This window comes from Canis aureus, chromosome 16, assembly GCF_053574225.1.
Source record: "Canis aureus isolate CA01 chromosome 16, VMU_Caureus_v.1.0, whole genome shotgun sequence".
Lineage (NCBI taxonomy): Eukaryota > Metazoa > Chordata > Mammalia > Carnivora > Canidae > Canis > Canis aureus.
In genome coordinates, this window is record NC_135626.1 from 11,031,004 (window position 1) to 11,054,402 (window position 23,399).

At 56.6% G+C, this 23,399-nt stretch overlaps 2 protein-coding genes across 4 annotated transcripts in view; one reads left to right on the top strand and one right to left on the bottom strand.

Annotated features, from left to right (window-relative positions):
- Positions 1-23,399, top strand: part of SARDH (sarcosine dehydrogenase) — a 63,227-nt gene that overhangs the window by 3,773 nt on the left and 36,055 nt on the right. For all 3 annotated transcript variants that reach the window (XR_013353999.1, XM_077851290.1, XM_077851289.1), the window contains 10 exons: positions 90-268; positions 1,637-1,816; positions 2,778-2,901; positions 3,094-3,194; positions 10,649-10,753; positions 11,887-12,016; positions 14,495-14,581; positions 14,835-14,925; positions 17,951-18,092; positions 21,220-21,303. Coding sequence is in view for 2 of the 3 variants with exons in the window: in XM_077851290.1 (XP_077707416.1) it covers positions 90-268; positions 1,637-1,816; positions 2,778-2,901; positions 3,094-3,194; positions 10,649-10,753; positions 11,887-12,016; positions 14,495-14,581; positions 14,835-14,925; positions 17,951-18,092; positions 21,220-21,303 (1,223 nt within the window). In the remaining variant the exon portion in view is untranslated. The remainder of the gene's footprint in view (positions 1-89; positions 269-1,636; positions 1,817-2,777; positions 2,902-3,093; positions 3,195-10,648; positions 10,754-11,886; positions 12,017-14,494; positions 14,582-14,834; positions 14,926-17,950; positions 18,093-21,219; positions 21,304-23,399) is intronic.
- The window catches only part of DBH (dopamine beta-hydroxylase), a 61,862-nt gene continuing 61,674 nt past the window's right edge, over positions 23,212-23,399 (bottom strand). The window contains exon 13 of the transcript XR_013354001.1: positions 23,212-23,228. The gene's annotated coding sequence lies outside the window, so the exon portion shown is untranslated. The remainder of the gene's footprint in view (positions 23,229-23,399) is intronic.

A 23,399-nucleotide genomic window follows, 5' to 3' on the forward strand; every position in this document is an offset into this window, starting at 1 on the left:
TAGTCAGGAGCCCCAGCCTGCCAGGAGGGAGGAGGGGGCGGCACATGACCTTGCTAGGGGCTGATGCCGCCCTGGCCCTCCCTGGCCAGGCCTGCTGTGGCAGCTGAGGCCCAGCGATGTGGAGGTGGAGCTTCTGGCGCACACGAGGCGTGTGGTGAGCCGCGACCTGGAGGAGGAGACGGGGCTGCACACAGGCTGGATCCAGAATGGGGGCCTGTTCATAGCATCCAACCGGCAGCGTCTGGATGAGTACAAGAGGCTCATGTCGGTGGGTGTGCCCCTGCCAGAGGTGGGGGGTTCAAGGTGGCGTGTGTGCTCCCCATCCTGCGGGGGAAGTGGGGCAGCACGGCGGGGGGAAGAAGCTCTGACCCATCTGGGTCACCATCAGCCTTAGATGCCCTTGCTGGTGGGCCACTTGGGGCAAGTGGCCATATCTCCCTGGGCCTCGGCCTTGTCACCTTTAAAATGGGACCATACTGGGAAGCTCCGTGTGCCGAGCCCTGGACACAGGAGAGGCCCAATGCATGGAGCTGTCACCGCCACTGTGCTCGGTGCTCACGGGAGACAGGATAAATATGAAATTGCAGCCCCCGCAGGAGGCAGGGCCCATGCCCTCCACCCTCCCCACCACTGACAGGCCTGGAGACTGGGAGAGAGGCTTATGCTGCAGAGGACCCTTGGATGGGCGGGTGCTGTTTCCTGACCCAGAGAGGCCAGACCTGGACCCCAAATCCAAGGACAGGGGTGCACGGGCTCCTCCAGCGATCTGTCCTTTATGGAGGGCTGACTGAATCTGTGCTCAGGGCCCAGCGAGCAGAACCAGCAGACTGGCCAGCAGGAGCTCACTGTCGCAGGGGTGCCGACAGGCTGGAGGCAGGGGCCGCCGGCTTCACCAGGACAGGTCTGGGTCTCTGGGCCTTGGAGCTGGCCCCCATACTGCCTGAGCTCCAAGCTCATTGGCCAGGACAGAGGGGGAGAGTGCGAGTCCTACAACCTTGGAGCCGGAGTCCCCAGCTGCCCAGAGGCTTCCGCCACATTTCAGGCCCAGTTGTCAGACTGAGAATCTGACCAGCTGGGCTCCAGTCTAGCTGGGTGGAGCCTGTACTGGTCGTGATACCCGGGGACACGTGATTGGCTGCCCTTGGGCCAATCGGATGTGACGCTGTGGCCTGTCCTGCAAAGTCAGGGCCTGGGACCCAGGAACAGGTTGGTCTCCTGGGAGCTGATCAGATTGGAGATGCTGATTCTCAAGCTCAAAACCCTGGGGCGGTTATTTGTATTTGTTTTTAGGAGAAGTCCTTATGCACCAGAGACTGGCCTGAGTTCTTTAGGGGCATCAACCCCATAGCCCATTATCACCCCCATTCCCCCAGGGGACTTGAAGCAGCTTGCTGCAAGTCACAGGGCTTGTGTCTTACCCCGGTGGAGAGGGTGGGACAGCCCCAAGCCTGCTCCTGCACACTGGGTCATACTCCTGACCCTAAGGCGGAGATGGCCCGAGGGACAGAGGTGACTGGGGCTCGGTGACCAGCTCAGGCTTCCTGGAGCTCACCCTTGGAGGCCCAGACTGGGAATAGAGTGGCCAGAGGAGGTCTGCTCCCTGAGGGCTGGGTCCCTTTGCTCTCGGTCCCTCTAGTTGGGCAAGGCGTACGGCGTGGAGTCCCATGTGCTGAGCCCCGCAGAGACCAAGGCACTGTACCCGCTGATGAACGTGGACGACCTGTATGGGACCCTGTACGTGCCGCACGACGGTACCATGGACCCCGCCGGCACCTGTACCACCCTCGCCAGGGCTGCTGCAGCTCGGGGAGCACAGGTACCGGTGGCTACCTGGCCCCGTGTCCCCTGCTCCCAGCCCCGAGGACGCAGAGGCTCTGGCCATGTGTGAAGAGTGTGTCCTCTCGTGATCTGTGTGTCTCACCTTGTATCCCAGATATACAAATAGTTGTAGAAAGCATTGGAAAGGCCAAATGAGCAAAAAAGAAGAAATGGAAATCACCCAGAGGGTCAAACGTTGATGTTTTAGTTTTACCCCTAAATATTTTTTTAAGGAAGATATACATATATATGCATAATGTGTTTAAAGATTTTATTGATTTATTTGAGAGACAGAGAGAGAAAGCAGGTACATGTGGGGGAGCGGCAGAGGGAGAAGCAGACCCCCGCTGAGCAGGGAGCCCCATGCAGGGCTCCATCCCCGGACCCCGGGATCATGACTGGAGCTGAAGGCAGACGCTTCACTGACTGAGCCCCCCAGGCGCCTGGGAAGATATATTTTTACACGAAGAACCAAGCCACACTGTTTTTTTAAAAGATTTATTTATTTATTTTATGATAGACATAGTGAGAGAGAGAAAGAGAGGCAGAGACACAGGAGGAGGGAGAATCAGGCTCCATGCCCCGGGAGCTTGATGTGGGACTCGATCCCAGGACTCTAGGATCGTGCCCTGGGCCAAAGGCAGGCGCCAAACCGCTCAGCCACCCAGGGATCCCCCTCAAGCCACACTGTTATGTGGCCTTTTTACCAAAGATGACTGCTAACATCCGCTGGGGAAGTGAGCCTTGCTTTTTAAAAGTCGCTTTATGAGAACGACCCCGTCCGGGTCAAGGAGTGCATGGGGTTAGGTTCTGGCGCCGTGGTTACCCCACTTTCCTGGCAGTGTTGCAGGAGCAGGGGTCCCGGGTCCCGTGGGACCGGTGGTGGCCGGTGGTGGCAGGGGTGGTCAGCACCCTCACAGAGCCCCCTGCGGCTCTGGAAGCAGCCCCCTCTCTCCCAGGTCATCGAGAACTGCCCAGTGACCGGCATCCATGTGCGGACCGATGACTTTGGAGTGCGGCGGGTCGCGGCTGTGGAGACAGAGCACGGCTCCATCCAGACGCCCTGTGTGGTCAACTGTGCAGGTGGGCAGGGGTTGCAGCTCTCGGTGGCCACGCTGGCTCCTCCTCCAGCCTGGCCTGTCTCTGGGCGGGGGCCTGGGTGTGACGTGCAGGATGTGCTGGGGGGACAGCGGGTCGGCAGGGGCGCCCTCTGGCCACCTGGCTGCCAGCCCCGCCTGGAGCAGCAGAGCTGACCTGTCCCTGCTCTGCCCGCAGGGGTGTGGGCGAGCGCTGTGGGCCGGATGGCTGGAGTCAAGGTCCCGCTGGTGGCCATGCACCACGCCTACGTCGTCACCGAGCGCATCGAGGGGATCCAAGTAGGTACACAGACGGCCCCAGACCCCACACAGGCTATGGGAGGTGGGGGGACCGGGCTCTGAACCCCGGCCCTGCCAGGTAGTATGACCCTTATGGGTTCCCTCTCTACCCTGAGCCTCAGTCACCTCATCTGTGAAATGGGCATCATGACACTGGGTGTTTAGGATGGGGTGAGCGTTAAATGAAGTGACCCCATGGTGCTGACCCCTGACCTTTGGGGCACAGCTCCTCAGTGATGCCCAAGCCTGTCCTGAGTGGTGCAATGCATCTGGTGCTTTGCCATGTTCTGTGTCCCCAGCTGCTGCTTCAGGGGACCCCCATGTGTTTGCACACTCCCAAATATAACGTGGGTGCCAGTGTTGGGGGGCTGATTCCAGACCTTCAGATCCTCCCCGGGGGTGTGGAGATGCCTCTGCCAAGGGAAATGGGGCCTGTGCACCCCTGCCCCCTCCCTTCTCCCCTTCTCATTTCTGCACCACCCTCCCGTGGTGCTGGCTGGTAGCTTCCTGTCACCTTGTCAGTGATCGCCCCTCCCTCCTTCTACACATTCATCTTCCCTCCCTTCCTCATCAACCATCCACTTATTAACCCATGTACCCACCATTCCCGGTAACCCTCCTTCCTCTCACTCACTGGCAAACACCGCTGTGTCCCAGACTCTGTCCTAGACACAAGAGGAAAGGACCTAGTTCTTGTCCGGATGGGGCTGGGGGGCAGGTTCCAAGAGGTGAAGGAGCCGTGCCCAAGCAGGCTAATGGGGCTCTGCGGAGGCAGGCAGGGGGCTGCAGGGTCCCCAAGCCCAGGGAGCGCGGGAGCCTGGCAGCCCGGGACCTGCAGGCACTTCAGAAGGGCCCGAGGTGGTAGGGGTGGGACAGTGTGAGGTGGGACCCAGCAAAAGTGTCCTGGGAGCCTGTGGACAGCAGCGGTGGGGGAGCTACGGCGAGTGCCAGGCTCCCCGCCCGCTCCTGCTCCTGTCCCTTGACACCTAGCTGCCCCTGTTCCTGGACGGGGTTCATGGAGCCAGGATAGGCCTCCCGAGCGCTGCTATGTGCCCCGTGCTCCCTGGTTCTGTGGGGCGACCTCCCGGGTGGCCGCCAGGGGTCGCCCTCAGGCCACAGTGGCCTCTGGAGGGCTGGGGACAGGCTGTGCCCTGGGGAGGGATCCTCCTCCGGTGGCCACAGGGCTGTGCTGCCCTAGGAACCCCCAGTTCTGAGGGTCTGGCCCAGTGCTGAGTCAGAGCTGAGCACCGGCCCTAGCAGTGGTCTGGCTCCCCCTCCGTCTGTGGGCCTGGGGTGTGTGTCCCACGATGCAGCGTGGCCGGTGCTCTCTGGTAGTCCGCATTCCCGCCACCTCTGCCTGCTTTTGTAGACATTGCTCTACTCCGGCGTGAGCGGTAGGAAAGCCCAGGCTCCGGGGCTGCGATCCAGCTCCTGTATTACCCAGCCAGGCAAGTCACAGTGCTGGGTGGGCCTCAGTTTCCTTTTTGGCAAAATGGACAAGAAGAGTATTGATTGCACGGGGCTGGGCTCAGGGAGGAGCCCGTGATGGAGGGGAAGGGCTGAGGGTGGCCCCAGAATGCCCCGGAGACGGAGGGAGACGCAGTGGGCACTGCAAGGCAGCTCAGTGTGCTGGACCCCAGAGCTGGAATGAAAGTCAGGGGTTTCCCCGGCCACCAGGTGTCCCCACTGTCCTGCTCTATGGAACTGCAGTTTTTGTTTTGTTTTTAGAGTAGTGACAATAGAGGTAATGCTATCATGATTTATATTTCTGAAGTGCTCGCTTTCTGAGAACTTCCTGCACGCTCCTTACAACAATCCCTCAGTGCAGACGTTCTTATTCCGGTTCTATGGAGGAGCTGGACAACTAGGAGACTGGGGTGGGACGGAGGGGCATCTGCCAAATTACCCCTTTTGGTCTCTCTGCGTGTCTTCAGAGGTGGGGCAGAGGAGTCACGTCCGATGTGCCCATCTCCAGGGTAAAGGTCCAAGAAGGCAGGTCCTCCAGTGCCAAAGAGCTACGGGGAATGCGGCCTCTCCCCACTCCTACCTAGTTTCTAAAATGATTTTGGTTTGTTTTTTGGTTAAATCAGTAGTCAGTGTTCACAATATATTGACAATGTAAATATTATTAAGTCTTGAGCAAATAGCATCCAACTTTTGTGTTTCCTGGAGTTGTTGTTTTCCAATGGCTCAGCTTTCTTTTTTATTTTTAAATTTTTAAAATTTATTTTATTTTATTTTATTTTTTTATGGCTCAGCTTTCTATGTAACTGTCAGTAATGACATCTATCTATCTATCTATCTATCTATCTATCTATCTACCTTCAGCCCCCAAATCCCATGTCCATTATCTGTCACTTCCCATTTCTCATCCTACCCCCAACTTTTGATAATCACTGATTTCTGTCTCTATGGATTTTCCTATTCTGGACATTTAATAAAATGAAACCATACCATATATGGCCTTTTGTGTTTGACTTCTTTTTTTTTTTTTAAGATTTTATTTATTTATTCATAGAGATGCAGGGAGAGAGAGAGAGGCAGAGACACAAGCAGGCTCCATGCAGAGAGCCCGACGTGGGACTCGATCCAGGGTCTCCAGATCACGCCCCGGGCTACAGGCGGTGCCAAACCACTGCACCACCAGGGCTGCCCTTGTGTTTGACTTCTTTCACTCAGTGTGACATTTTCAAAGTTTGTCCATGTGATATGTTATCAGAATTTCATTCTTTTTAATGGCTAAATAATATTCTATCATAGACCACATTTTATTTATCCAGTCATCTGGTGATGGACATTTGAGTTGTTACTACTTTTTTGCTGTTATGAATAATGCTGCTTTGAACATTCATGTACATATTTCTGAGTAGATGTGTTTTAATTTTTCTTGGGTAGCTATCTTGGAGTGGAATTGCTGAGTCATATAGTAACTCTATGTTTAACTGTTTGAGAAACCGTCAGACTATTTCTGCATGTGCACTCTTTTACACTCTTTTTACATTCCCACCCACAGCACGGAGGGTTCTGGCTTCTCCACATCCTCGCCACCACTTGTGATGCTCTCTCTTTGATCCTAACCATCCTGGTGGGTGTGAAGTGGAGAGTATCTCATTGGAGGTTTGAGCTGCATTTCCCTACAGGCTGATGATGTGGAGCATCTTCTCATGTGCTCATTGGCCATTTGTACATCTTCTTTGGAGAAATGTCTATTCAGACACCTTGCTCATTTTAATTTGGGCTCTTGGTCTTTTTATTGAGTCATGAGAGTTGTTGTTATATTTGGGTGCACGTCTCTTACCAGACTTCTGCGTGCACATATTTTCTCCCTTTTTCTGGCTTGTCTTTTCCCTCCCTTGATGGTAGTGTTGGCAGCACAAAAGGTCGAATTTTGGTGAAGTCCAACCTGTGGATTGTTTCTCTTGCTGCCTGTGCTGTGGGTGTTGTATTTCAGAAGTGCATTTCCTCACCTGAGGCCACAAAGACCTACTCTCATATTTTCTCCTAAGAATTATATAGGTTTAGCTCTTATTCCTAGGTCTGTGACCCACTGTGACTAAGGTTTGTGTATGGTGTGAAGAAAGGGTCCAGCTTCCTTCCCTGAATGTGGCCGTCCAGCTGCGTCGGCACTGCGTGTTGAAGAGCATCACCCTTGCATGGCCTTCACATCCTTGTGGAAAATCAGTGGGCCATAATTGTGAGGGTTGATTTCTGGACCATCAACCTTATTTCAGTGATCTAGATGCATCTCCTGTGTGAGCGCTCCCCATCTTGATTACGTAGTTTTGTAGCGAGTTTTGAGATCGGGAAGCATGAGTCTCCCAGCTTTGTCCTTTTTTTCCCCAAGATTGTTTTAAATATTCTGGGTCAGAAATTAAATTTTCCTATGAATTTTAGGCTCAGATTGTCAATTTATGCCAAGAAGCCAACAGTGATTTTAATGAGGATTGTGTGGAATCTGGATCAATTCAGAAAGCGTTGTCATCTTAGCAATAGCCAAGTCTTCATTTTGTAAACGTGGGATGTCATTCCATTCACTTAGGTCTTCTGCAACTTCTTTCAAAAATGTTGCCAAATTCTTAGATTACTAGTTTTGCCCTTCTTTTGTTAAATTTATTTATAAGTATTTAAAAATTCTCTGAGGGACACCTGGGTGGCTCAGTGGTTGAGCGTCTGCCTTTGGCTCGGGGCATGATCCCAGAGTCCCAGGATTGAGTCCCATATCCAGCTTCCTACATGGAGTCTGCTTCTCCCTCTGCCTACGTTTCTCTCTCTCTCTCTCTCTCTCTCTCTCTCTCTCTGTGTCTTTCATAAACAAATAAATAAATAAAATCTTTAAAAAAAGAATTCTTTTTTATTTTTATTTTTTTTATTTTTTTTTAATTTTTATTTATTTATGATAGTCACAGAGAGACAGAGAGAGAGGCAGAGACACAGGCAGAGGGAGAAGCAGGCTCCATGCACCGGGAGCCCGACGTGGGATTCGATCCCGGGTCTCCAGGATCGCGCCCTGGGCCAAAGGCAGGCGCCAAACCGCTGCGCCACCCAGGGATCCCAATTCTTTTTTATTTTTAATGTGGCTCAGTCAGTTAAGTTTCTGATTTTACAGCTCAGGTCATGAGTTTGGGGTCCTGGGGTCAGGCCCTGCATTGGGCTCCCTACTCAGCAAGGAGTCTGCTTCTCACTCTCCCTCTGCTTGTGTGCGGACTCTCTTTCTCTCCCAAATTTGTTTACTTATTTTTTATTAATTAATAAATTATAATTAATAATTACTTATTTTAAAAAATTTTTTTTGATGATGTAAGTGGAATTATTAATTTCCTTTTTGATTGTTCATCATTAGTGAAATGAAAAACAAGAGAATAGCTTTTGTCTGTTGTGCATTGACCTTGTATCCTGCCACCTTGTTGAACAATTCAGTTCATTGTAATAGTTTTTGAGTGCGTTCCTAGGATTTCCTATGTGCAAGATCATGTAATCTGCAAATAAAGATTGTTTTGCTCCTTATTTTCCAAACTTGATGCCTTTTATTACTTTTTCTTGCTTAGTTGCTTCCTTGGCTAGAACCTCCAGTACAATGCTGAGTAGAAGGGCTGAGAGTAGACATCCTTCCATTGGCCTAATTTTAGAGGAAAAGCTGAAAATAAGTATGTTTTAGCTGTGGGTGTTTCTTAGATACCCTTTGTCAGGAAGTTCCCTCCCATTTCTAGATTGTTGATGTTTTTGTCATGAAAGGTTTGGAAATGCTTTTCCCAACATCGATTGAAATGTTTGGTTTTCATCCTACTGTGTTGATATGGTTGGTGTTTTATGTAGACTTGTTTCAGGTGTCAAGCCAACCTTGCATTCCTTGGATAAATCCATTAGGACATGGTATTTAATCCTCTGATATGTTGCCGGATTCACTTTGCTAGTATTTTGTTGAGGATATTTGCATTCATATTCTAACTGTCACATTTTTCTCCCAAACATTTCAACGTATCTGTCCTGTCAACTACCTCTCAAGAGCATGTTCTGTCCAGCTCCGCACATCAGGGAAATCACATACAATCTATAAGTCCCATTCTTTTCCCCTGGAAGAACCCTCCTGCTCTTCTGATCTCCTCTGCTCCCAACTGATTGCCTTGTGGCCTCTACTCACCTGTGACCTTGGGACCTTCTTCACATCTTCACATCTCTTCTGTGAATTCTTGAATTCATGGCATGTGCTCTGGTTGCTTATTGAGAAGGGGCATGTGGGGTATAAATATTCTCATGTTCATCTATATCTGAAATAATCTTCATTATTTCCTTACACTTGATTGATGGATTGATTGGGTCTAGAATTCTCCATCCAAAATTGTCTATCAGAATTTTGAACTCTTGGCTCCAGGTCCTTCGGCCTCCAGGGATGCTGTTCCATTATTTAGGACCCACTTGTTCATCTGGTGTTCTGATGTTTCACCCCAGTGTGGCCTCAGGGACAGCCTGCACCACAGCCTCCATTCACAGGGCATGGTGGGTACTTGTGGGTCCTTTATTTTTAATTAATTTTTTTTAAAGATTTTATTTATTTGACAGAGGGAGAGAGAGAGAGAGAGCACAAGCAGGTGGAGTGGCAGAGGGAGAGTGAGGAGCAGTCTCCCCACTGAGCTGGGAGCCTAACATGGGGCTTGATCTCTGGACCCTGAAATCATGACCTGAGCTGAAGGCAGATGCTTCACCAACTGAACCACACAGGAGCCCCACTGATGGGCCCTTTAATATGGAGACTCATGGTATTTAATCTGAGAAATTGTCCTAGATGGTGCCTCTACTCCAGTTCCTCTCTTTGTCTTTCTGGACCTTTAGGGCTGACCTTGTGATTTCCTTAATTTTTCTTTCCTGATTTCAATTTCTTCATCTTTTTTAGGCATGTATATAGAAGATTGTCTTATCTGACCCTTCTGTTGCATTTTTCATTTTGATAAGCATCTCTCATTTTGAGACATGTTTCTTGACCTGGGATTCCTTTCCCATGGCACCTCGTTCTGTGGACCCAATCTTGTCCTAGCACTTTAGTTGCTGGTGTGTGGTGCAGGTTTTCAGGGGGAGCTTCCACAGGCCGACTGGAGGCTTAGAGAAGGAAGACAGGAGGGCATCTTGCCAGGGGTAAGGGTGAGCTGTTCTCTTTGGCAAGGGGCCCTAGTGTCAGCATCTGGAGCCTTCCACAGACCACTTTGTGTCTCCAAAGTGGAGTCCCCAGGCTGCTGTAGAGGGGGAACAGCGGCCCACTCCTCACTACCCCTGAGTCTGGAGCCTCTGGGGACCCACTTCTCCATACCTTGGAGCTGTCCCCAGGCCTGGCTCTGGGCTGTGCTGGGTGGGGGTGGAGGGGATCTGGGTCTTTTCTTTCTGTTCTCACACATACTCTTTCTCTCACACTCACACAAGTGCACACTTACATTCATGCATACACATACACAAACTCTCACATTCACACATATGTGTGCATGCATGCGTGCACACACGCACACACACATACACCATGCACCCTGCCCATCAGGCCCCTGCAGAGGGAGCTGGGTTGCCACAAGCCAGGATGCTACAGATTGGAGGGGACCAGAAGGGTAGCAAGCTGGCCCGCCCTCCACATTCTCCCCTCCCCAAACCCGAGCTAAGGTGCTGGTTTCCGCTCTGTGTCCGGCAGTGTAGATTGAGACCTCCTGTGTGCTCCTGCCTCTCCCTGGTTCTCTTAGCTTTGTGGGTTATATCTTATTCCTCCCTCCCCGTCCTTCCTCTCCTTCTTACATCATTGCTATCACCTTGTGGGGTTTGGGGAAGGAGAGACTGTAGTGAGAGGGGTTTGTCCATGATGTAACCTGAGGCCCCAGGTACACTCTGTCCTCAGGGTCCAGGGAGGAGGCACCATGGGCCACCGCAGGCCTGTGACTGCCCAGCCCTGGCTGACCCCGAGGCCTCTCTGCTCTGCCTTCTAGAACATGCCCAATGTCCGCGACCATGATGCCTCGGTCTACCTCCGCCTCCAGGGGGATGCCTTGTCTGTGGGCGGCTATGAGGCTAACCCAATCTTCTGGGAGGAGGTGAGAAACAGGGCTCAAGAGGTGGTTTGGGGCGTGTCTCAGCACGAAGAAGACTTCTTCCAGAAAGCCCACCCTCTGGAAGCTAGCTCCTCAGGTGCTCACCTGAGAAATGGCAGGTCCCTTGGCCCCAGAAGGGTCTCACTCATTTTTCTCTGAACTTGGAACACAGGTAGATGCAGACCTGGGGCAGGGAGAGGGCTTGCCTCACAGCATTAGTGGTGAGAAACTACAGAAATGTAAAATAATGGCATTGGAGGATGAAAACGTTAAAGCCCTGTGTCCACAGTAAATGACCCTGTGGCAGCGGTGTCTCCTCAGGCCTGGCTGCTCCCTTGGCAGCTTCGGGGGCTGTGTGAGGTCCAACGGCCCCCTTGGCCCCCTCAGCCCCCACGAGCATGGGCTGCTCTTGCTCCTGGATTCATGCAGAAATGGAATCTGGGTCAGATCCTGTTTTACTTCCTGGGGACAGAGGGAGACCAACATAAAAGTCCCTGTCCCAGGGGGCCTCTATTTAGGTGGGGAGACCCACAACAAACAGAAGTAATGGGGATCTGTGTGCTGAATGGAGCCAGTAGGTTAGGAAGAAGCCTCATAAGGTGGTGTGGAAGGATGTCCTTCACACTGTGCTCAGGCAGGGTCCCCGGGGAGCTGATGTCTGAGCAGAGTCCTGCAGACGGAACAGGTGGGCGGTGTGGCCCTGAGGTCAGGTCAAGCTTAGCCTTCTTGAAGAACTGAAGGAAGGTCAGTGTGGCTGTGGGTTAGTGGTAGACGTGGACATGGACAGGGCCTGCCCTTGTAGGGCTTTGTGGGCCACAGGGAGTCATGGAGAACCATGGGGGGCTTGAGAGCAAGAGAGGGCATGTCTGGCTTAGGGGAATGGGTAGAAGGAGCGTGGGGGGTGCAGGGTGACTGGGTAGAGGCTGCTGCGACAATCCTGCACAGAGCAGGTGGGCCTGGACCAGCATGAGGATGGGGGGCAGGCAGGCCACACCCAGGGGGGTGGATGGTGCAGGAGAGGGGGCCAGTGAAGGAGGCCTGGGGGGCCTGGCCTGGCTCTCACCTGGAGCAGGCTTGGCCAGGTTCAGCTCCCCGCTGGTGGCGGTCACAGGCCACTCCTCTACCGGCCTCCCCAGGTGTCAGACAAGTTTGCCTTCGGCCTCTTCGACCTGGACTGGGAGGTGTTCACCCAGCACATCGAAGGTGCCATCAACCGCGTCCCTGTGCTGGAGAAGACGGGGGTCAAGTCCACAGTCTGTGGTCCAGGTGAGTGGAGGGCCTTGGGCCTGGGGTCTTTGGGGCTGAGAACTGCCTGCATCAGGTGTGGACCTGGGTCATCCCTGCTGCGTGCAGCTGGAGATCCATCACCCCTGTCCTATTCCCCCTCTGCCTTCCTGGCACACACAACGCCTCCTTAATCCTCAAGGAAGACAGAAGGTGGGCAGGGCCAGCCTGGCCCACATCAGGGCTAGGAAGAGAGGTATTGTCTGAAGGGACAGGTTTGTGTCTGAGACTCAAGTTCCCTGTGCCTCAGTCTCCTCATCTGTGAAATGGGTGACAGAGCACCTGCCCCACGCTCAGCGGGTGTGGAGCAAGGAGGAGAAGCCACATGTAGGGTGCAGGGCATGGCTGGGTGGGCTTGCAGCAGTGAGTCCCCTGAGGGAAGGGGGACAGCCAGAGGCCGGGGGGTGAGGGGTTGTCCTCAGCCATGCAGGGAGTTAGGGGCAGGTTCTGATGCCGGGAGCCTGTGGCCTACAGGGGTCCAGCCCTCTCTGCCCGGTGCACTTGGCATCCACACGACCACCAGCCACGGCTGCTTTCCTCCATTCGGCTCTGAGGAAGCCCAGCCGTAGTGGGCAGGATGGAAGCGCCCCAGAGCACCGGACTTGGGGTGCCAGCCATGGACTCACTGCTGCCCTCCCTGCAGCTTCCCCAGGCTTGTGAGGTGCTGACAGTGAGAAGCTCAGGCCTGAGACGATCCCAGGGGCACAAGTCACCCGGGAGCATCCTCTGCTTGATTATACTGGGGAGTCATTGCCCCCATGAAGCCCTATCTGGGGGCGATGTGCATGCGGGGACATCTTGTGTCTGGTTTCCTGCCTGGGAGGCCGGGTTTGTGGGGAAATCAGCCTCCCTCCCCACCAGGGAGGGCAAGCCCGGTCAATGGCCTTTGGCTTCCGGAACAGAACTCGGAAGTCCCAGGCCCCCTTGACTCTGGGGAATCTGAGGGCAGGCAGAGCTCCCAGTCCAGGGCACGGAGGTCCCATGGGGGACCTGTCTGCAAGTCCCGTCATTCCACGTCCTCGTGTTGCTCAGCCTTGAGTCATTCATTAAACATTCAAGAGACGCGTCCCCTGAAACCCTCTCCTCACATGCCCCGTGAGGCTGTTCCGAGCTTCCCATCTGCCTGCTGCCGCCAGAAGCATTCCCAGCACTGCCGGGGTGCTCGGGGTGACCACACAGGGCCCCCGTCCCACACTGGGTGGCCCCCCTCCTGCTGCTCCGGGTGCAGCATCCCTGCAGACCCTGCCCTCTCTGCCCTACCTCCTCCATCCTCCCTTGGCCACCCTGCGTCTTCTTTCTGACCTCCGGGGTGTCCTCCTTTCCAGCTGTTTGGAAGTTTCTCCCAGATCCCCCAGACTGGTAGCCTCTGATGCCGCCCCCAGGTCAGATTTGCCTCCGGCCCCACCCGGGAGGGATCAGAGCTGCACAGAGCTTAGGGACTCAGCCTGGGCCAGGCAACCCTGAGTGGTGCACCTGCTTCCACGATGCATCACCAGCAGGGGTACAGGGGACATATCAGACCCGGTGCCACGCAGTCTCCTCATCTGTGCCCCAGGTGACCAAGGAAGGGCTCCTAGGAGTCCCTCACTGCCCCTTCTCCCACTATGTCTTCTTTTGTTTGCTGATGTGTGTGTTTACTGTGTCCTCTCCCATCGGCTCCCTGAGGGATGAGCCGAGCCCGGGCACACGCAGAAGGGGCTGCACATACTTGCAGGTGGGATGACCCCCAGCCCTAGAAGTAAGATCCGCGACCCCCAGGTTACGGATGAGGACATGAAGGCTCAGAGAGATGAAGCAACTGGCCCAAAGTCACACAGCTAGGAAAGGGTAAAGCAGGCTTCGAACCCAGGACTGTGGCTGCAAAGCTCTGCTCTTCATAATGATGCCCGAGGGTCCCTTGCCTTCCATGCCCTAGTCTCTGCCTGTGGCCCGCCAGCAGCAGATAGGAACAGAAGCCCCCGTCCCTCTCCCAGAGAACATAGAATCATTCCGTCACTCAATGAACATTTATCAAGCACCTACTGTTTCCTGGGCCCTGTGCTGGGCCTTGAGACATGGTGGTGAGCGAAGCCCAGTCCCTGCCCTTAGGGCTTTCATGTCTAGTGGGCAGGATGACAGGTGGTGATGCAGCAAGAGGGTGGCATGGTGAGGGAGAGCCATGCACTGTGATGGGGGCGTGGGGAGAGTCCCCTCACCGGCAGGAGAAGGGTGACAGCTGTGAGACACAGCTGGACCCTGCAAAGCAGACCGCGGTCCCAGCTATAAATGCTGAGGAATTGGGGAATGTGGCAGGAGCAATTAGGGAGGCTCCCTGGAGGAAGTGGCATTGGGCTGAGTCATGAGGATGGGGAAGGCCCGGATGAAGGAGGCAGCTGCAGACCCTACTGTGCTCACTGCGCTCTCGAGAGACCCTGCCCCAGGTGCATGTGGCCTGGAGCTTCAGGCCCCACTTCCTTCCAGAGTCCTTCACACCGGATCACAAGCCCCTGATGGGGGAGGCACCTGAGCTCCGGGGATTCTATCTGGGCTGTGGTTTCAACAGTGCAGGTGAGCACGAGGGCTGCCGTCTTGCACCCCCTACCCCCCCAGAGCCCTTCTGGGCAGGCGGAGTGGGCATGGCTCAGAGAGTGGCAGCCCTGGGGGGGGGGACTGGGAGGAGGGAGGCCCTGCAGGGCAGGCTGAGGTCCTGGTAGCAGGACCTGGGGTGTGAGATCCAGGGCTTGAGGGGTGATGCTGGCTGCGGCCCCGGGGAGGGGGGGCTCTGGGGCCGATGGAAGACCTCTGGCTCCCCTCCTGCCAGGAATGATGCTGGGCGGCGGCTGTGGGCAGGAGCTGGCCCACTGGATCATCCAGGGGCGCCCGGAGAAGGACATGTACAGCTATGACATCAGGCGAGTGTGCCCCGGGACCCGTGCCCGGGATTATGTAGTGCGGGGTGCACGGTGAGGCCTATTCAGACAGGAGCCTTCGCTGGAATCCAGAGGGCTTCTTGGAAGAGGGACCCGTCAGGGAAGAAAGGGGGAAGGCTGCCAGAGGGGGCGGGGCTGCTAGGGGCAGTCCAGGCAACAGCTTGGGGGGCACCCCTGAGGGTGTTCAGCTGGCTCTGCTGCTATTGCCCTGCCCTGGACAGACCGCTTCCCTGGGGGACCCCAGCCGCAGTAGGGGTGACATCAGCTTGGCGTCCCCTGCCCCTCTGCCAACCTTGCCCCTCCCAGCCTGATGAAGACATTACACCCACTGGACCCGGGCAGGAGGGGGGATGTCTGGCCCCTACAGGCAGACAGATACTGAGGTTCCCTGACTGCCACCCCCTCCATGGCGCCTGGCACAGCAGTCTACTCTGTCACTGCCTCAGAGCTCGTCTGGGGCTGCGCCCACACGCTCCCAAGAGAGGAATGTTCCAGAAATGATAGCTGCAAGGGGCCTCGGGATGGGCCAGTCCTAGCCCTTCCTGCTACAAATAGTGAAAGGAGGCACCGATGGGGGAGGTTGCTTGCCTGAAGTCCCTCTGTGTGGGAGCTGAGGTGCACAGGGATGCAGCTTCCGGCCTCCCTGGTGTCAGTGAGGGCTTTGGCATTCAAACAGACTGCTCACCAGGGCTCACACCAGGCCTCATACCAGGCCTCACATCTGCCCTCACACTGGGCCTCACACCTGGTCTCACTCCTGACCTCACCCCTGGCCTCACCCCTGACCTCACCCCTGGCCTCACCCCTGGCCTCACCCCTGGCTTCACAGCAGGTCTTACACCTGGCCTCACTCCTGGCCTCACACCTGGCCTCACACCAAGCCTCGGTGGGCAGCTCCCAGGTACCACGGCGTCCACAGCTGCAGAAGGAGCTGGCATGCCCGTACCCCCCCTGGGCTGAGGGAGGCTCTGCAGGGAGGGGGGTGTGCAGTCCTGGATTCAGCAGGCCGCCTAGGTCTGGGCTGGTGGAGACCCCAACGCTGCTCTCGAAGCCCCTCCCCCCCACCTCCCTCCATCAGCTACCTTCCTCAACAGGAGTGTTCTGTGACTGGTTTATGGCCAATAGAGTAGGCTGGGGCCTGGGGGTCACAGGTTGGGTGGAAGAGGGCATGGGGAAGGAACCCCTAAGAGCTGGGGCCTGGGGGTCACAGGTTGGGTGGAAGAGGGCATGGGGAAGGAACCCCTAAGAGCTGGGGTCTGGGGGTCACAGGTTGGGTGGCAGAGGGCATGGGGAAGGAACCCCTAGGAGCTGGGGCCTGGGAGTAATAGGTTGGGCAGCAGGGGGTACAGGGATGGAACCCCTTGGAGCTGAGGCCTGGTGAGTAGAGGTAGGGGCCATGAACTAGTCTACCCACCCTCTGGGCAGGTGGTTTCCCCATCTGTGGAATGGGAGCAGTGACCCACCTCTCGGAAGTGCCCCGAGGATCACACATACAATGCTTCTTTGGGTGCCTGGTGTAGGTCCGGAGTGCAGGCTGTGATTTCTAGTGAAAGTCCTTGGGGTCCCAGGAATTGGGGAGGAGGAGTCATTCCTTATTTGCGTGAGGAGGGTGGCTCGACCCCAGCCCTGGCCTTGGTCCTGGCCACAGGCCCCCTGCCCACCTGCTCACGGGAGGAACACTATAGCCAGGGCTGTGTGGCCACAGGGAGGTCCCTTCCCCTGCTGATCTGTGCTCGTGCTTTGGCTGCACTTGAGCCCATGTCCCTGCCACACGTGCACGTGCAGGTGTGAGCAGAGGAGATAGGTTCTGGCCGGCTGGGAGGTTGCCAGAGGGGCCCTGTCTGCTGGTGTAGGGATCACCCACACCTGCCCTGGGTCCAGCTTCTCCTCTTCTGTCCCAGAGGGCCTGAGGAAGGAGATCCAGCTCTCTCCAAATCCCCCAGCCGCCCCACCCCTGTCCCCTGACCCAGACCCAGACCCACCTTCCCAAAGCAGCTGGGAAGGTCACCAGTCTCATCCTGGGAGAATCATGTCAGCTCCTAGTGACTGGGGGTGAGTCTGACCAGGAAGGCTGACCTCCTGGTCTCTGTCCTCCCCACCTCAGCCCTTCCAGAGCCTGCCGTGCATTTCCAAGCTCCACGGCTCACTGCTTCTCCAGGAGCCCTCCCCAGACCCCTCAGCCGGGCTCCGTGGCTCCTGCTCCTGCAGCCTGTCCCGGAAGCTCCTGGCTCAGTGGTGGCCAGCACAAGCACAGGCTGGGTTCCCTCTCATGTGACATGGGTCAAACCAGGGGCATCCGTGGGGGGCCACTCTGAAGCTTAACAGCCAGGGTTCTTGCAGACGGCACTCAGCCCTGGGCCTGGTGCCTGAAAGGGGCTCCGGAGATCATGGTGGTGACTAGTGATAATCTCTGTAATAATAAGCTCAATTCTGTAGCCCTCACCCTCTGCCCCAGTCAGAACATCATGCTCACTAGAACTATGTGCAAAGTAAGAGTCCATTGGCCCCGTGGGGCTCGGGCAGGCAACAGCGAGGCTAAAGCACAGGGGAGGACATAGCTGATGAGGAGGCAGGCCTGGAGAATGCACGAGGTGCCAGCAGGTGGACCGTGAGGGAAGGGACAGACGGGGAGGCTGGTCCAAGCTGGGGATTCGGAGTGGGTTTGTGTGTGGGTGGAGCTGGGGCCCTGACAACCAGAGGGACAGCAGCTGTGCAGCTACGGCTGTCCGAAGAGAGCAGATGGACAAGCCCCTGGGTGGCGGGGCGGTTGCGCTCACAAAAGGCTGGAGGAGACGGCCATGTGGTGGTGTTGGGGGGGCGGTGAGAATGCTGAGCTGCCCAAGGCTCCCCAGTGGGAGAGTAGAGCCCAGGACCCCCTCCTGAACCCAAGTCACTGCGGTGGGGAGGACTCTGGTGGAGGGACGGGGGTCCAGTTTTGCCCTGGGTCCTGGGCCAGCCTTTCCCTAACAGGCACCCAAGGCAGTGACTGGCCCTTCCCTCTGGACAGGCGCTTCCACCACCTGCTCACGGACCACCGCCGCTGGATTCGCGAGCGCAGCCACGAGTCCTATGCCAAGAATTACTCTGTCGTCTTCCCCCACGATGAGCCCCTGGCAGGACGCAACATGAGAACAGACCCCCTGCACGAGGTACCACACCTAGACAGGCACGGTGACGCTCGGGGAGTCCAGGGTACTGGGGTGACCGAAGGGCACGTGGCACCCCAGTTCCCGGGTGGATAAGGCGATGAGGGGGCCCATTCACTCCCAGGGTCTGGCGAATAGAATGTGCTCAGGGCACATACCCAGGAGCCCTCCTCCCCGACTACTGACGGCAAGGGTTCTGAGTGGCAGGTGCAGTGCAGGTGTGCACATGCCGGGGAGACGTGCTCCTGCTTGGGGAACCTGTTTTGGGTGCCTCTCCTCCCCGGCAAACTTCTGCTTGTATGATGAAACCCGCTGTCAGACGCCCTGCCCAAGGCCTGGCCCCCGACACCCCGGGCACCTGCCCTGTGCTCCCAGCCACACACTCTTTGCTTATCTAAGAGCCCTGGGAGCAGGAGCTGTGCCCCAGGTCTCTCTGGCTCCTGAGCACTGAGCACAGAGCCTGACTCTGAGTATGTGTCCAGGGAGTGTTTGTTGAAGGGGTGGATGAGGGAGGGGAGGCGGGAGGGCAGGCTGATGGAGCAGGCACACTGAAGCTGAATAAAGAAATCTTCATCTGGGACTCCAGAGCCTGGACCCCAGAGGGATCCAGTGTCCATTGCACCTCCCAGAGACTGGGGCTCCCAGGCTGCCCAGCCTCTGGGCTCAGAGGGCGAGCTAGGATCTCGGGCCACACACGTCTCCTGCTCTCTGCAGTCTGCGCGGGGCTTTATTCACCACCCGCAATCCTGACTGACAGCTCCAGGGCCTCCCCAGCAAACACGGGGCTCGCTTGATGGCTGTGCAAGGAGATGGGCTCGGAAGCACCACTCAGAAGAGTACAGCTTTGCCCAAAAGGCACATGGCAGGGACAGGAGCCCCCCTGCCCGGGGAGAAATCTCAGTTCACCCACGCTTCCACTTCTCGTCCACCTCGTCCACCCCGGCCATGACACCTCCCAGCCATGGATTGTTTTATTAGAGGAGCCAACCCCGTCTCCCCCAATCTTCCCTCCTTGGGGAGGTGACTTCTCCCTGGGTGCACACGACTCTATCACTCACTGCGGGGAGGGGGTGGGGTTCTGTATCCTCGATTGCTGCCCCCTTGGACGTCCAAGGAGGACATTTCTGAGGTGTCGCCCGTTGGCAGGGTGACCTCGGCCACTTGTCTGCCTGCTCGGGGTCTGGGTGGTCCACGGGAGGCGGCAGACGCAGCTGGTCCGGGCCCTAGGGCGACCATCCGTCAGGCCTGGCCCTGCCACACCCCGCTTCTGAAGCCGCTCAGTCCTGGGCTCTGGGCCCCTTGGCCAGTCCACCAGGGTTGCCGGTGGACACAGGGCTCTTCCAAACATGGGAGCGGAGATTTTTTTTTCCCCCCAAACCAAATTTATTTTCAAAGAAATCTGCCACAATGGTACCTGACTGTCCCTGTGATATTGTGACTTATAATAAGAAATAAGTATTTAGCCTTTGCCTGGTTCTGGGTCTGGCACAGAGTTCAGAAGCTTTGGAATTTCCTAAGGAATGAGATCCATAAAGGTGCCATTTGTTATGTTAATGGGATGATTTAGGGCCCAACCTAAGGATAGAGGCTGCCCACCAGGGAACCTGGCTGGATGCTGCATGATTAGAGGATTAGAATTTCCAGTCCCACCAGGCCGGGCCGGCTGCTGGGGAGGATGTTGGGCTGCAGGTGGACTCCATCACCAGCGGCCACTGATTCCATCAGTCGCGCCTACATAATGAGGCCTTCGTAAACACCCCAAGGAAGGGGTGCAGAGACCTTCTGGGCCGGCGAGAGTGAAGAGATTTGATCAGAGCAGTTCCTGGAGCCCGTCCCCACACCTGGCCCTACGCCCCCCTTGCATCTGGCTGTTCCTGACCCATAACCTACGGTACACCAGCAATCCGACGGGTAAAACCTCTCTCTGAATCTCGTGAGCTGCCCTAGCAAATCCATCCAACCCGAGGATGGGGTCCTGACCCAGGGCTGGTCGGTCTGAAGCACAAGTGACAGCTGTGAGTGGGAAGTGGGGATAGTCTCGCGGCCCTGGGCCCCCGGCCTGGGGACTCTGATGCCATCCACGGCCAGACAGTGTCGGAATGGAGCCAGATTCTTGGCCATGGTCCTGGTGTCTGAGAATCATTTGGTGTTGTGTGGGTGGTCCTCGTGCTTGCACGTGTGAGCCGGGCCCAGGAAACCAATTTAGATCTGTTACATTTTTGTCTTATGGTAAAGTACACATAACACAAAATTTGCCATTTTAACCATTTTAAAGCCTAAAATTCAGGGAGATTAGGGACACTCACAGTGCTGTGTGACCATCACCACCACCTGGTTCCGGAAATAGTTTCTTCGCCCCTAAAGGGGACCCTATGCCTGTGACGCAGGGCTTTCTCCCTGCCCTCGGCCCCACCCACGAAAACCACTGGTGTGTTTTTCTGTCTCTGTGAGTTTGCCCATTCTGGACATTTCACGTAAGTGGAGCCACACCGCATGTGGCCTTCTTTCCCTCTGCCTGTTGTGTGTGAGGCTGGCCCGTGGTACATGGCGTGTCGGGACTCCATTGCCTCCTAGGACTGAGTCCTACTGGGCCGAGCCGGCATGCTGGCTCGGTTACCCGCCTGTCCCTGTCGGTGGACACTGGCGTGGCTTCCACCTGCCGGCTGCCGTGCACATGGGTGTGCCGAGACCTGTTGCATCCCTGTCGCCGCTTCTCCTGGGAATACACCAAGATAGCACAGACTGGGGGTGGGGATGCTGAGACCATAGAAACTCCTCTGTCCCTGTTCTGGAGACTGGGCCCCACCCCTATGCCTTCATTCTACCCTAACCCCCTCTTCATGGGCTCCATCTCCAAATGGGGTTCCAGTGGGGGATTAGGGCTCTCACATAGAAATTTGGGGGATGCAGTTCTGTCCCTAGCAGATGTGTCGGTAGGTTGGGGGCTCCTGGAGCAGGGCCGGGGGTGCTGGGCTGGGGCTCTGGGGCAGGAGTTGGATCCTGGTTCTGGTACGAGGACCTCTTTACCCTCTGCTCCCTGGGGTATAAAGCGGCTGATTTGGTCACTCGCCGCCCTGCGGGGGGTAGTCTGGCCCCGCCTGAAGGGTGCTTGTTCCTCACCCCTACCCAGGAGCTACTCGCAAGAGGCTGCGTGTTCCAGGAGCGACAGGGCTGGGAGCGGCCGGGATGGTTTACTCCCCAAGGCACAGCTCCGGTGAGTAGGCCTTGTGGGGCCTGTGTGGCTGCGCCCCCCCTGCAGATCTGCCTGTGTCTGCCGTGAGCGCAGGGCCCCTCCCTGCAGATGTCCCCGGGGCTGTCACTCACCACCCCAGCAGCCAGGCCTTCCATAAGCCCGGGGCCCCTGGGGAAGCTGGTGTTTCACAGTGAGGAGGCCGCAAGACCTCCCCCACCCCCGCCACTGTGTGTAGGAGAAATTAGCACATCTTCTCATAATTTCATTCGTATATTTTTGGCAACTGCAACTGTTATTTTATGTTAGTAGGAGGATTCAGGACAAAATTAGGGATTCTGTGTTAGTTTGTAAGCTAGGATTTCACAGCCTCCTGGCCTCTGGGTGCCTTCCAGGGGGCTCCCCATCCCCCCAGGGCCTCCCATGGGTCCAGGGTGTCAGAAACAAAGCCAAACCATCCCACTTGTGAAACTCAGGGGCTGGGGTTCGCTGGAGCAGGCGATGTGGTGCTTTCAGCCCAATTGGGGGGATAGTTCTGATCTGGATTTGTGCAAATTGAAATCCCTCTCCTGTTGCTGTGTTTTTCAAGACCCCTTCCCGTGTAACCACCTCCCATCTCCATAGCAACCCGCGGCCCAAGGGCAGTCCCAGGGCATCCTGGCAGAGGCCAGAGCTCACTAATGCTCAGAGGTCAGTGTCCTCAGTACTCTCCATCCTGGTCCCTTCTCCCATCAGCCCGTAGAGATCCTTGCTCCCTGCCCAGGAGCATGGAGCTCCCCTTGAGGTCCTCATCACTGAAGGGACAGGCACACAACGAGGCCCCAGTGAGGATGGAGGAGGCGGGCTCTCTAAGCCAGCAGGGGGAACAGACTGCCCTGGGGGCTGAAAGGCTGGGGCCACCAGGATCCAGGACGGGATGGGGCTTCAACAGAGCCCTCTGCATCCTGCCTTGCCTGTCCCAGGAAGCCCCTGTCCCCTGGAATCCCTGGGAGAGCAGAGGACACTGGATTGGGAACATTCCCTTGGTCTGGCGATGGGCAGGTTCTGCGCCCTCTCACCTGGGAGCCATCCTGGGAGTCCAGGGCACGGGTGACAAGACGTCCCCCAAATCCTGGATGCCCAGTCAGGCTGCAGAGAGCAGGGATGTCCCTTCTGGGGCCCCAGGGGCCAGCAAGAGCCGTGCCTGCTGGGCAGGGTGACAACTGTCTGCAGAGGCCCCTCCCTGTGGCCAGGGCTTAAGTGGGGCTGGAGAGAGCAGAATGGCCCCACTCAGAACTGTGCACTCAGCTGTTACTTGTCACAGGAGGCTGGGCAGGGCATGGCAGGGGTGAGAGGTGACAGTTGACCGGCTCCCTCAGTAGCAGCAGGGGCGAAGAGGGGCCTCTGGGCCTGTGGGCATCTCAGAGCTGCCAACAGCGTGCAGGACAGGCCAAGGCCGGTGGCAGAGTAGGAGCCAGCCTCTGGGGCTCACCCGCCTCCAGGTCTGTTGGGTACTTGCCTGGGACCTAGGTCAAGCTTTAATCTCTCTGCCCTAGTTTCCTGCTTGGAGAAAGGACCTCCTTCCCTAGAAGTTTGAGGCACTTGGAGCAGGGCGTGGTCCTGATTGCCAAGGCAATGGCATTGGCCCCCGAGATGAGGGGTCACCCTCTTCCTCAGTGAGCCAGTTCTGGGGCCTTATCCTGCTTCCTTACCCTTGAGTTGAAAGCCAAACGGTGGCTCTGATGTCTCAGGTGACCCACCCTTGCCTCCCTGTCAGCCCCGTCTCCCCCTATCCTGCTATGCCCAAGGTCTCCATCCTTCTGGGCCCCAACCAGCACAGCCCACCCTCTCTACCGGCCCAGCTCTCAGACACACCGCCACCACAGAGATCACAGTGTCATGTGTGCAAGGGGTTAGAGACATGAGCCCCTTCTCCCCCCTTCCTGCCCCTGCACCCACAGCACACCCCTCTGGAGGGCAGCCAGGTGAGGCTGGACCAGATTGCCTGCTCTATCTTTGCCTCTGCAGGACCCAGCTCCCTGCCTGCCAGGCACACGTATGTGTGTGTGTGTGTGTGTACGTGCGTGTGTAGGGAGGGACAGAGGGACAGAGGGAAGAGAGGAGTAGGAGGGTGGAGGACG